The sequence below is a fragment of the Phycodurus eques genome, chromosome 1 (genome assembly GCF_024500275.1).
Source record: "Phycodurus eques isolate BA_2022a chromosome 1, UOR_Pequ_1.1, whole genome shotgun sequence".
NCBI lineage: Eukaryota > Metazoa > Chordata > Actinopteri > Syngnathiformes > Syngnathidae > Phycodurus > Phycodurus eques.
In genome coordinates, this window is record NC_084525.1 from 23,120,904 (window position 1) to 23,133,822 (window position 12,919).

Here is a 12,919-nt window from a genome sequence, read left to right on the forward strand (position 1 = left end):
TTTTGTGGTCAGTGTTAAACTATATCGTGTCTCGTGTATAATGGACATTGTTCCCCAAAAAATTGTCAAAAGTCAATAGTGTACATTATACATAGTTATATGGGAAAATGAAATTATTTTTTTATAAATGTATGCTGCCATCTAGAGGTTATGAAAAAGCTGTACACGTTCATTCTAATATACCACCGCCACATCGAGGTTATGAAAAAGTTGTAGCCTACACTTTCTTTCCAATATGACAGGGCTACGTATGACTGCACATATGTTCTCATAAGTTTACATACCCTGACAGGCAGTGAAATATTGCTTTTTTCCCCAATAAGACTGATGACTGAACAACAACCACCATTAATTTCTTTATGGTTATGTTTTTTTTAAATGATAATGCTTTTCTCAAATGCTTGACAGATTAATTTGAATCCCATTAAAATACAATTAAATGTGTTTCGCCTGGCCCATCATGTTTTCTCTAAAGAATTGTACCCATCTTACAAATTCTGCCTGGGTAATCAAACATATGAGCACAACTGTGTTTTCTCATTTACTAAATAAAAGTAGCCCTGTAAATTTCAAAATAAGAGCAAGTAAATGAAAATAAAGTATTACATGTTCAAATAAAGTACTTAACTTCAGAATAATTCTTTGAAAAAAACTAACAAAGTACAGATAATACTTCATGTTTTGATCACAGACGTAGAAGCATTATCATGCATTTTAAAAATGCATTATACATAGGTAGAAGGGTTTTCCAGAATTTTGAGGTCAACTTTGGGAGTTCGTATTATACATTCGTATTATACATATTATATATCAAAAAATGTCATTAGCATCTTCAGAAAACAAATGAAACCTCATTTCGGACAACTAACAGTAAAGACATTTTGGCATCAAAAGTTTGAAAAATATTACTTGAGATTATTTGTTTTCTTAGAAGTGATGATCTTTTGATGGATAACTGCCAATAATTCAAATACTCATCAATAAAATTAATTGATTTTCAAAAAGAAATTCTGTGGGCCATGTCTTTACTGTTATTGGTCAAATTATATGAAAAAAAAAGAACCCATGTGTCCTTCCACCATTCTTTTCTGTCCGCCTACCTACACACATCTGTGTTTGTCAGTCTGTTGACAACAGTATCATCTATCTATCTATCCATCTATCCCCATTATCACTCACTTGTTTATAGTGGTTATAAAAAAATTCTACACACACCTGTTCAAATGTCAGGTTTTTGTGATATAAACAAAATGAGACAGATAAATTATTTCAAAACTTTCCCCCATTAATGAGACCTATATCTTGTACAACTGACTTGAAAAACAAAAACATATTTTCGTGCAAACTCTTATAACTGGTTGTGCTCAGAATTAATGGCCAAACTTATGTTAAATGGGAGTAAGCACACACCTGCTCCTATTTAAAGTGCCTCTGATTAACACCCCAAAAAGTTCAGCAAGGCTTTTCCTGACATTTTCTTTTTTCGCTTTCTAGTAGAAGCCAGAAGGTTTTGTGCTAACATTGACCGGTATTTTGAACTGTTCATAGTTCAACCTTGGTATAATAAGACCATAACAAAATCTCCCAAACACGTGCAGGAAAATGTCATGTTCTCATGAACTCAAGGTTTAACAGTTTGTCTATAATTACATAGATATTTTGGAGCAAACACAACACACTTCACATCACCAAAAGAGCACCAAACCTGCAGTGAAGCATGGTGGTGCCAGCATCATGTTTTGGGCTGATTTTCTTCAGTAGGAACTAGTGCCTTAGTCAAGAGGGAGGAAATTACGAACCATGTAAAATAGCAGTCAGCATCAGCACAAAACCTTTAGGCTTCTGCTCAGAAGCAAAAAATGTCAGCGAACAGCTGAAATTTATTTTGGGTTAATCAGAGGCACTTCAAAGGGTGGCAGGTGGGTGCTGATTCCCATTTAACAGGACTTTGAATATGATTGGACAATTCTGAACACAGCCACATCCCTGTTATAAGAGGGTGTTCACGCTTGTGCAAACACATAATCTCAGTTTGTTATAAGTCACATTATTGGTGGAAAAAGTTTTATCTTGGTGTCATTTTTTTACATCACACCTGGCATTTAAACATGGGTGTGTAGACTTATTATATCCACTCTTGTCATCTTTGATTGATTGTCCCCTTCAACATTACACCATGAATGTCACTGTATTAAACACAAAGCAAAAGCAGATTTCATACAGACACCCCGCAATCTCCCAGAGGAGACCCACTAATTAAAACAAGCCCAGAGGCTGCAAAACAACAGTAACAAGGAAGATGGTTTAAAGATGTTGTGGTAAACAATTAGGAATGCCACACATGTACCCTTTCCATGGATATAGGTAAAGAGACACCTGTGAGTCCTGCTCATATGTCTTTAACATCGCCATGAAAGATGTCCGCACACACAGGAAGACAGCTGTGCACATCATTTGGCTTGGGAATTGTGTGCGCATGTGGTTGTCTGTACAGATGATACATGGAGTTAATCACAGTCCTCCTCCAAATATACTGTAGAAGCCTCTTCTTGCGTGCTCTGTGGAAAGGTCTTGAAAATGATTGGATTTTAATACAGTAAAATTCATTTAATCAGGAATTCCTGATTTTGGGGGCGATTTGGGGAGTGTGTATTATAACCGATATAAGCGTATCATACAGGAGAAATTAGAGTATTCTTCATTTGTGTCTGCGTGACTGTGTTATACTGTCTGCCTCCCGGTGGCCAAGGCGGCCACACCAGAAGGAGCGGCACAATGAACTGCATTGGAGCATTAATAATGATGCACAAACATTTTCTTTCATTCTTTACATTCTATTTAATTACGTTAAATTAATCCATGCTTTTCCTCATTAAACACACACAAGTAAACATTTTTGGGGTGTTTTTTGGTGTGGCTGAAACACATTATTGGCATTTCCATTCAGTTATGAGCATGGTCACGTAACAAATTAAACTTGTATCTCAAGGCACCACTGTACAATGAAAGTAAAGGTTACAAGTTAAGCTTTAAGGGGCTACAAATCACTCTGAGAATTTGCTATAGGAATAACATTTACTTTCTGAGGTACTTGAAGTTTGAAAGGAATGGAAATCACACTGTATCTTTTTTAATTGAAGAGCAAACTCCCTCCCTCTTGTAAAGGTCAACACCTTCCAGGCTGTGATTGGTTACGACGAAATCAACTCGTACGTTCTCTTCCTCTACCCTGAGGGTGGCCTGAACTTCTTTGGGACCAGACCCAAGGTAAACTGAGCAGACACAAGGAGGTGCTTGTTTTTTGGTGAACACTCCCGCATGCAGATGCTCAGCATCATAGCTTAGCATCCCCCACACACCAGTGAAAATATAACCTCCCCTGTCCAGACAAGTTTGCATTGTTTGTTTATTTTCCCAGGAGTCGTATAACGTGGAGATAGAGCTTGCTGCTCGTGTCGGATTCAGCAGAGGAGAAATCACCTATCTCATTTTTTCCCGAACTGAGGGACCTCACTACAGTGTGACCAGCAATGAGCAGAGTATCAAACATCTTGACCAGTTAGTACAAACTGTAATAGCGCACTTCCTTTACTGGCACTGCTTTCAGTCATACATGTGTTTATATTTAGAACAGGGATGTCCAAACCTCTACAAAAAACAAAGGATGCAAGGGCTACTTTAACATTGTTTGACTTTAATTTATTAAACACATTGACTATGTCCCTGCACACATTCCGAACCAAAGCAAGAGCAATCTATAGTAGGATGACAATATTAATGGTCCCATATTTTACCAAACAAACATTTTTTAGTGTTTGGGATGGTATATTGGCTCTATGGTGCCTCAGTAAACATGTCAAATATTAATTAAAATTGTCCACGCATTCCTGAGTTCCAGATGTTTTTCTGCAGAGAGGCCTGAAATCAGGTCATTCCAATTTTTCAAGCTTATCTATGTCACTAGCCAAGATCTCCACCTACCTCTCCGCTCCAGAGCCAGCACTGTCAACATAATAAACGTGTGCTCTCACAAGTGGGTTTTCTGCACGGAAGCAACCAATCAGGGGAAAGGGGGCAGTCTTAGCCCAATATGGACAATGTGGATACAAAACTGCGTCAAACAAAAGTAGCTGTCAGATGGGCATTTTCTGGATACTTGTTCATTTTTTAAAAATGAAATTGACACTTTTTTTTGTTACTACGTTCATGTCAGAGAGTCACTCTATGGAGGGATAAATAGTCGAAATATGGGACCTTTAATGGAGTTACTTGAGGGTCATTAATGTGATTCGTTCATAAATCGGATCAAATCGGAAACCATTTTTGCTTCTGAAACGTAATTATCTTTATTTAGTGGGACGTTACGGGGGTTAACATGGAGCCTTCTATTCCGATTATCATTGGTTTAGAAGCCCAAACCAAATGAAAATGCTCCATATAAGCACCTCCATCAAAACAAACAGGCCGAATCCAAATAGAATTTCATTCGGTTTCCTGGGGTGGAATATTCCTTTTCCCAAACTGATCAGAAGTAAATTTTCACCTTCGTAACCATCATTCAGAATAGAACTGGGAAAAGCTCTGTCTGCGCATGTTTCACCTTGACGTACAGTATATGCACGATAACGTCATTGTTTACGCACGACAGAGTTCTTGTTTTTAACTACTTATAACTTGTTTTTATCAAGTGTATTTTCAAAGCGTATAAAAACAATCTCAACTACTAGGCTGAATAGATGATGCACCTCCATCTTGATAAATGACATGACGTTCACAACGAGGTGCGCATGTCACATGGCTGTTCCGAGTAAATGGAGCGAACAGGTATACACCCAATTGGAATATTTCACGTCACATGTAAACAGTTGACCAGAGATCTTTAATCGGAATAATATTAATCGGGGTCTCCTCCCGGTGAGACATGCCCGGTACACCTCACCGGGGAAGCGTCCGGGAGGCATCCGAATCAGATGCCCTAGCCACCTCATGTGGCTCCTCTCATTGTGGAGGAGCAGCGACTCTACTGTGAGATCCTCCCAGATGACCGAGCTTTTCACCCTATTTCAAAGGGAGAGCCCGGACACCATGTGGAGGAAACTCATTTCGGCCCCTTGTATCCGGGATCTTGTTCTTTCAGTCACGACCCACAGCTCGTGACCATAGGTGAGGGTAGGAACGTAGTTCGACCGATAAATTGAGAGCTTCGCCTTTCAGCTTAGCTCCTTTTTTTTACCACAACGGACTGATACAAAGTCAGCATCACTGCAGACGCTGCACCGATCCGCCTGTCGATCTCCCGTTCCATTCTTCCCTCACTCATGAACAAGACCCCAAGATACTTGAACTCCTCCACTTGGGGCAGGATCCCATCCCCGACCTGGAGAGGGCACACCCACCCTTTTGCGACTGAGGACCATGGTCTCAGATTTGGAGGTGCTGATTCTCATCTCAGCCGCTTCACACTGGCTGCGAACTGCTCCAGTGAGAGTTGGAGATCACGGCTTGATGAAGCCAACAGAACCACATCATCTGCAAAAAGCAGAGATGCAATACTGAGGCCACCAAACCGGGCCCCCTCTACGCCTCGGCTGCGCCTTAAAATTCTGTCCATAAAAGTTAGGAACAGAATCGGTGACAAAGGGCAGCCTTGGCGGAGTCCAACCCTCACCGCGAATGAGTCCGACTTACTGCCGGATATGCGGACCAAACTCTGACTCCGGTCGTACAGGGACCGAACAGCCCGTATCAGGGTGTTTGATACCCCATACTCCCGAAGCACCCCCCACAGGACTCCCCGAGGGACATGGTCGAATGCCTTCTCCAAGTCCACAAAACACATGGAGACTGGTTGGGCGAACTACCATGCACCCTCGAGGACCCTGCCGAGGGTGTAGAGCGGGTCCACTGTTCCACGGCCAGGACAAAAACCTCACTGCTCCTCCTGAATCTGAGATTCAACTTCCCGACCGACCTTCCTCTCCAGCAACTCTGAATAGACCTTACCAGGGAGGCTGAGGAGTGTGAGCCCTCTGTAGTTGGAACACATCCTCCAATCCCCCTTCTTAAAAAGGGGGACCAACACCCCAGTCTGCCAATCCAGAGGCACTGTCCACGCGATGTTGCTGAGGCGTGTCAACCAGGACATCCAGAGCCTTTAGGAACACCGGGCGAATCTCCTCCACCCCTGGGGCCTTGCCACCGAGGAGCTTTTTAACCCCCTGGGTGACCTCAAACCCAGAGATAGGAGAGCCCGCCTCAGAGAACCCACACTCTGCTTCCTCATGGGAAGGCGTGTCGGTGGAATTGAGGAGGTCTTAGAAGTATTCTCCCCACCGACTCACAACGTCCCGAGTCGAGGTCAGCAGCGCCCCATGCCCACTATACACAGTGTTGGTGGTGAATTGCTTTCCCCTCCTGAGACGCCGGATGGTGGACCAGAATTTCCTCGAAGCCGTCCGGAAGTCTTTCTCCATGGCCTCACCAAACTCCTCCCGTACCCGAGTTTTTGCTTCAGCGACCACCAAAGCTGCATTCCGCTTGGCCAGCCGGTACCCATCAGCTGCCTTAAGAGTCCCACTGGCCAAAAAAGCCCAATAGGACTCCTTCTTCAGCTTGACAGCATCCCTCACCGTTGGTGTCCACCAACGGGTTCGGGGATTGCCGCCACGACAGGCACCGACCACCTTACGGCCACAGCTCCGGTCGGCCGCCAAAGCAATGGAGGCGCGGAACATGGTCCACTCGGACTCGATGTCCCCCGCCTACCACGGAACATGAGGAGGTGGGAATTGAAACTCCTTCTGACAGGGGATTCTGCCAGACATTCCAAGCAGTCCCTCACAATACGTTTGGGCCTGCCACGTTGGACCGGCATCTTCCCCCACCATCGGAGCCAACTCAGCACCAGGTGGTGATCAGTTGACAGCTCCGCCCCTCTCTTCACCCGAGTGTCCAAGACATGCGGCCGCAAGTCCGATGACACGACCACAAAGTCGATCATCGAACTGCGACCTAGGGTGTCCTGGTGCCAAGTGCACGTGTGGACACCCTTATGCTTGAACATGGTGTTCGTTATGGACAATCCGTGATGAGGACAGAAGTCCAATAACAGAACACCGCTTGGGTTCTGATCGGGGGGGCCGTTCCTCCCAATCACGTCTCACTGCAGAACGATGGAGTCCCCAGCAGGAGCGCTCTCCAGCACCCCCTCCAAGGACTCCAAAAAGGGTGGGTACTCTGAACTGCTGTTTGGTGCATAGGTAGAAGCAACAGTCAGGACCCGTCCCCCCACCCGAAGGCGGAGGGAGGCTACCCTCTCATCCACCGCGGTGAACCCCAACGTACAGGCGCCAAGCCGGGGGGCAATAAGTATACCCACACCTGCTTGGCGCTTCTCAACGTGGGCAACTCCAGAGTGGAAGAGAGTCCAACCCCTCTTGAGAGGACTGGTACCAGAGCCCAAGCTGTGTGTGGAGGCAAGTCCGACTATATCTAGTCGGAATTTCTCGACCTCACACACCAGCTCGAGAGGTGACATTCCACGTCCCTAGAGCCAGCTTCTGTAGCCGGGGATCGGCTAGCCAACGTCCCTGTCTTCGGCCACCGCCCAGCTCACACTGCGCCCGATCCCAATGGCCCCAGGAAATGGTTAGCTAAGACGAAGTGGGACACTGAGAGGACCGAGGAGAGGTGAAAGGAATACATTGAGATGCGACACAGGGCAAAGGTAGAGGTGGCAAAGGCCAAACGAGGCATATGATGAGATGTATGCCAGGTTGGACACGAAAGAAGGAGAAAAGGATGTATACAGGTTGGCCAGACAGAGGGATAGCGATGGGAAGCATGTGCAGCAGGTTAGGGTGATTAAGGATAGAGATGGAAATATGTTGACTGGTGCCAGTAGTGTGCTAGATAGATGGAAATAATACTTCGAGGAGTTGATGAATGAGGAAACTGAGAGAGAAGGGAGAGTAGAAGAGGCAAGTGTGGTGGACCAGGAAATGGCAATGATTAGTAAGGGGGAAGTTAGAAAAGCATTAAAGAGGATGAAAAATGGAAAGGCAGTTGGTCCTGATGACATTCCTGAGGAGGTATGGAAGCATCTAGGAGGTGGCTGTGGAGTTTTTGACCAGCTTGTTCAATAGAATTCTTGCGCTTGAGAAGATGCCTGAGGAATGGAGGAAAAGTGTGCTGGTGCCCATTTTTAAGAACAACGTTGATGTACAGAGCTGTGGGAACTGTATAGGAATAAAGTTGATGAGCCACACAATGAAGTTATGGGAAAGAGTAGTGGAGGCGAGACTCAGGACAGAAGTGATTATTTGCGAAGAACAGTATTGTTTCATGCCTAGAAAGAGTACCACAGATGCATTATTTGCCTTGAGAATGTTGATGAAAAAGTACAGAGAAGGTCAGAAGGAGCTACATTGTCTCTTTGTAGATTTAGACATGAGGGAAGTTGGTGTTCGAGAGGAGGATGCAGGAGATAGGCTTCCATGGAAAAGGATGACGCGCTGTGCCGACCCCTAAAGGGACAAGCCGAAAGAAAAAGAAGAAGAAGTAGTAGTAGTTAGAGGCATCTTACCCATTGGGGATGTGAGCGTCGCAACACCCCCCCAAATTTGTGACACCCCCCTGCTGCTAGAAAATGGCCCCTGGTCTGTAGTTTGGTCACCCCTGATTTAGATGTTAATACAGCAGTGAAAAGAAAATATTTTGTTGAAAAGATGAATTATATGGATAAAAGTCTTGGTAATTCATAAATCAGGGCTTTGCTAAGTCTTCCTGATTCTTAATTGTTCATCTTAAGAAGACATTTTGAACAATTGTATGCTTCCAACTTTGTCCGAGCAGTTTGGGGAATGGCCTTTTCTGTTTCTTGTTCTATAATGGTATGGCCGTATGGGTTTGGTGTGGAAGACCCTTACCTGAGCCTTGACCTCAAATCTGTCATACACCTTTGGGATGAACTAGAACAGAGATTGTGAGCCAACATCAGGAGACGTCTAACCTCACAAACGCACAAATGAACAAAAATTCCCATAGAATGGTGGTCATTCTTCCATGTTCACTTCCAGATGTCCTGATCGTTTTATCCATATTGGATCGCTCGACTACTAACAACAAGGCTATTGTTTTTATTCAACCATGAAACGATGATTTACAGGGACTCGTAAAATTGTGTTGTAATAGCCTACAGTTGCTGACAACCACAAAAAAACGGCTTTGTATCATCACGCCATTAAAAAAAACAAAAAAAAAACAAAATTAATACCACAACTCAATTGTCTCTAGTGTCTGCTACATTAACTGTGGTTGATGCTTTAGTACCCTTCCCAAACATGGTGTACTAAACCGAAGAGACGTACTGTACTTCATGATGAAATTGGGTTAAGTGTTAGTTAAAGGGAGATATTTAATGCCAAATTGCTCAAGTGACTGTTTTTTCCCATTCAAGGGTTGGTAACACTGGTATTCCAGGCGTTTGGCTTTTCCACACTGGGAACCGCTATTCTTTTGACAACATTGTCCCTGCATCTGTTGGTGGTCTTCTTGCGACGCCTTCCCCAAGAAAACATGACCAACCTCTGGTAATTTCTCTTGCTGTTTTTTTCAAGTCCCTATAAAGTGAAAATAAACATGTCTTTTAAATTTGACGAACCACAGAAAAGAGTGTTGTTAACAACCCTGCCAAATTTGAATGATTAAAGAAAAGCATCATGTAATTTTTATAAAGTGAGGGTTGAAATTTTTTTTTAAATCAAGCAATTGTCTATGCACTTGAACGGTATCAACTGTCAATCCAATACCACACATCTTTCTTATGCCATTCCTTCATTTTTATTATTATTATTTTTTTAATTTAACGTGCATTTAAGAACACTTTTCTCATTTGCGATGGCGACCTAGCTGCAGACAGCAGCGTAAAACAAAGCAAAATAAAAGTAGATACAAATACATATTCAACAGATTATACAATGTGATCTATTTACAATATTTACATAATACATTACATTACATCAAAGCGTATAGTGAATAAAAGGGGGCAACGATCATGTACAGTATCCCTTACTAACTTTTTAAACAATGATATGAGCTGAGGTTTATAATTTGTTGGAGAGCGTTCCAGTCATTTGAGGTAGAAAATTGAAAAGAAGATTGACCATAAGTGAAAAACAGTTTAACGCTATACCTCCACAACTGACGACTACATACAGTAGTTCTCAGTCCTAGCACATGTTTCCGGCAATTATTTTCCAAATAGTACAATGTATTTCATCTCACAAGGTCTTTAAGTAATAACTCACCAAGTATATCATGCCTGAGGCCTTGATGGTTGTTCCCTCCAGGGCGCCACTACCCCCGAGTACAAAGACTTTGAAGAGTACACAGACAACAGCAACTTTGACTCTGCTCATCAAGAGCAGGACAGTGATTTCCCTCAGACAGCTGAAGATAAGGAATTCCAGCCAGTGCTCGCTGGTGAATCCCTCCAGCCGGGAAGCTCTGACCTTCCTTTGTCAGCATCTGTGGCGTCCCATGGCATTGAAGATTTACCTTTGACCTTTGAACCCAGGCAGGGTTCAGAGGTGGTGGGGAGGCAGTATGCACCGCTTCCTCCACAAGAGGCCATCCCAGATGGAGGTGCTCACTGGTCCCAGGAGGAGCAACCACAGGTAAACCTGGAATAACCAAAATCGGAACGTTTACCAGTTTGAAATGTGCTTGAATTTTGATCAAAAAAAGTCAACTCTCTTTCTAATGGAATATTTTTTTTAATGGGAGAATTCAAATTTTTGGGATGTGGGAGGAAACCAGAGTGCCTGGAGAAAACCCACGCAGGCACGGGGAGAACATGCAAACTCCACACAGGCGAGGCCGGGATTTGAACCCCAGTCCTCACAACTGTGAGGCAGATGTGCTAACCAGTCGGTCACCATGTTGCCATATATTAACATATGTACCATAAACATCAATTTTTATACCTCAATTTGCACACATGCTTCAATATTTCATACCTGTTGGATGTATAATTCATCATGTCATTATATACTGTCTCTTACAAAAATGGGTAAACACCCGCACATTTTTGTCAATATGTTATTATATCTTTTAATGGGACAATTCCCCCATTCACACCTGAGATATGTAACGGTAACAAGTCACGTGACACCTGGGAGGGAACATGGCTAACTGGACCTAAATTGGACATTCTCACTTAGGGCTGTGCTCACTTTTGCTGCCAGCAGTTTAGACATAAATGGCTGTCTGTTGAGTTATTTTGAGGGGGACAGTCACTTTACACTTTTATGCAATCTTTTCACTTACTACTTTACATTGTAGCAAAGTGTCATAAAACCTAATCTAAACAGATGGCAACAATGTGGGCATGAACCTGTAAATATTGTCATTCATTCCCTGTATGAGTACGTACTTTCTTCGCCGTCTGCTATTTTGTTTTTGTAGTGTAATATCATCTCTTTTAATGTAATATAAAAATGCTGTCTCAACATTATCCTCCTATAGGTTCCTGTGGAGGTGGGAGATTTTCATCCCCCTCACAGAAATGAGCCACCCCTGTCCCGTGGAGGTCATGTGGTCAGTGTGGAGGAAGATGTTGCGTTTGACACAGGAGGTAAGACACCGTTGATAGAAATGTACATTTATGGTGTACATACAACCCCAATTCCAATGAAGTTGGGACATTGTGTTAAACATAAATAAAAACAGAGTACAATGATTTGCAAATCATGTTCAACCTATATTTAATTGAATACACTACAAAGACAAGATATTTAATGTTCAAATTGATAAACTTTATTGTTTTTAGCAAATAATCATGAACTTAGAATTTTGTGGCTGCAACACGTTCCAAAAAAGCTGGGACAGGGTCATGTTTACCACTATGTTACATCACTGTACCCTGCCTTCAACCCGAAGATAGCTGGGATAGGCTCCAGCACTCCTGCGACCCTAGTGAGGATAAGCGGCTCAGAAAATGGATGAATGCACAACGTCCCAACTTCATTGGAATTGGGGTTGTAGTTGTAAATGTATGAAAGGAGGATGCCTGAAAGGAAGTGGAGGGAAATGATACCTCACCCTCAGCAGCTGCACTACAATACAGCTGTTGTGCAGCTCCCAATTGTGTGTGTTTTTGTGCACTCATGTACATGCATATATATGTGTGTGTGTGTGTGTTTGTGTGTGTTTCTTTTAATGTCCCTTGCCATAAATTAGAATCTGTTCTCAGTAAAATTAGACACCCCCCCCACCACCCCAGTTCAGGGTGTACCCCGCCTCTTGCCCGATAATAGCTGGGATAGACTCCAGCATGCCCGCGACCCTAGTGAGGAGAAGCGGCTCAGGAAATGGATGGAGGTTGTCGATAAATCAGAAGAGAAGATATCATGTGGCGTTTCCCCAAAATTTTAAAGGCATAGTAGTCTTACTGTATGTAAACTTCTGACTTTGAAAAAAGTAATGAAAATTTTATTTTAAAAAAATCATTCTGTCATTAGTCTGGCATTTAGCAAATAGAGCACATTTTTGTAATCCTACATGACCTAAAACTGGAAAAGTTTAGTCTGATTTCATGTCAGACATTGAAAAAAGGGGGAAAAAGCATGTCTTTTTATATAGTGAATACAAACTTTTGGTTTCAACTGTATATACAGCGGCTGAAATAAGTATTTAACACGTCACCATTTTTCTCATTAAATATATTTCCAAAGGTGGTATTGACATGAAAATGTCACCAGATGAGAATCCAAGTAATCCATACATACAAAGAAAGTAGAACAATTACGCTCAGAAATTAAGTTGTGTGTAAAAATCTGAAATGACACAGGGAAAAAGTATTGAACCCGGAAACTGGTATTTATTTAATACTATGTAAAAAAAACATTTGTTTGCAATG

At 42.8% G+C, this 12,919-nt stretch overlaps 1 protein-coding gene across 1 annotated transcript in view; it reads left to right on the forward strand.

The window, feature by feature from the left end:
- Positions 1-12,919, forward strand: part of nid2a (nidogen 2a (osteonidogen)) — a 65,653-nt gene that overhangs the window by 9,735 nt on the left and 42,999 nt on the right. Inside the window, exons 4-8 of the mRNA XM_061683482.1 lie at positions 3,166-3,267; positions 3,419-3,558; positions 9,458-9,590; positions 10,350-10,676; positions 11,527-11,635. Of these exons, the coding sequence (XP_061539466.1) occupies positions 3,166-3,267; positions 3,419-3,558; positions 9,458-9,590; positions 10,350-10,676; positions 11,527-11,635 (811 nt within the window). The remainder of the gene's footprint in view (positions 1-3,165; positions 3,268-3,418; positions 3,559-9,457; positions 9,591-10,349; positions 10,677-11,526; positions 11,636-12,919) is intronic.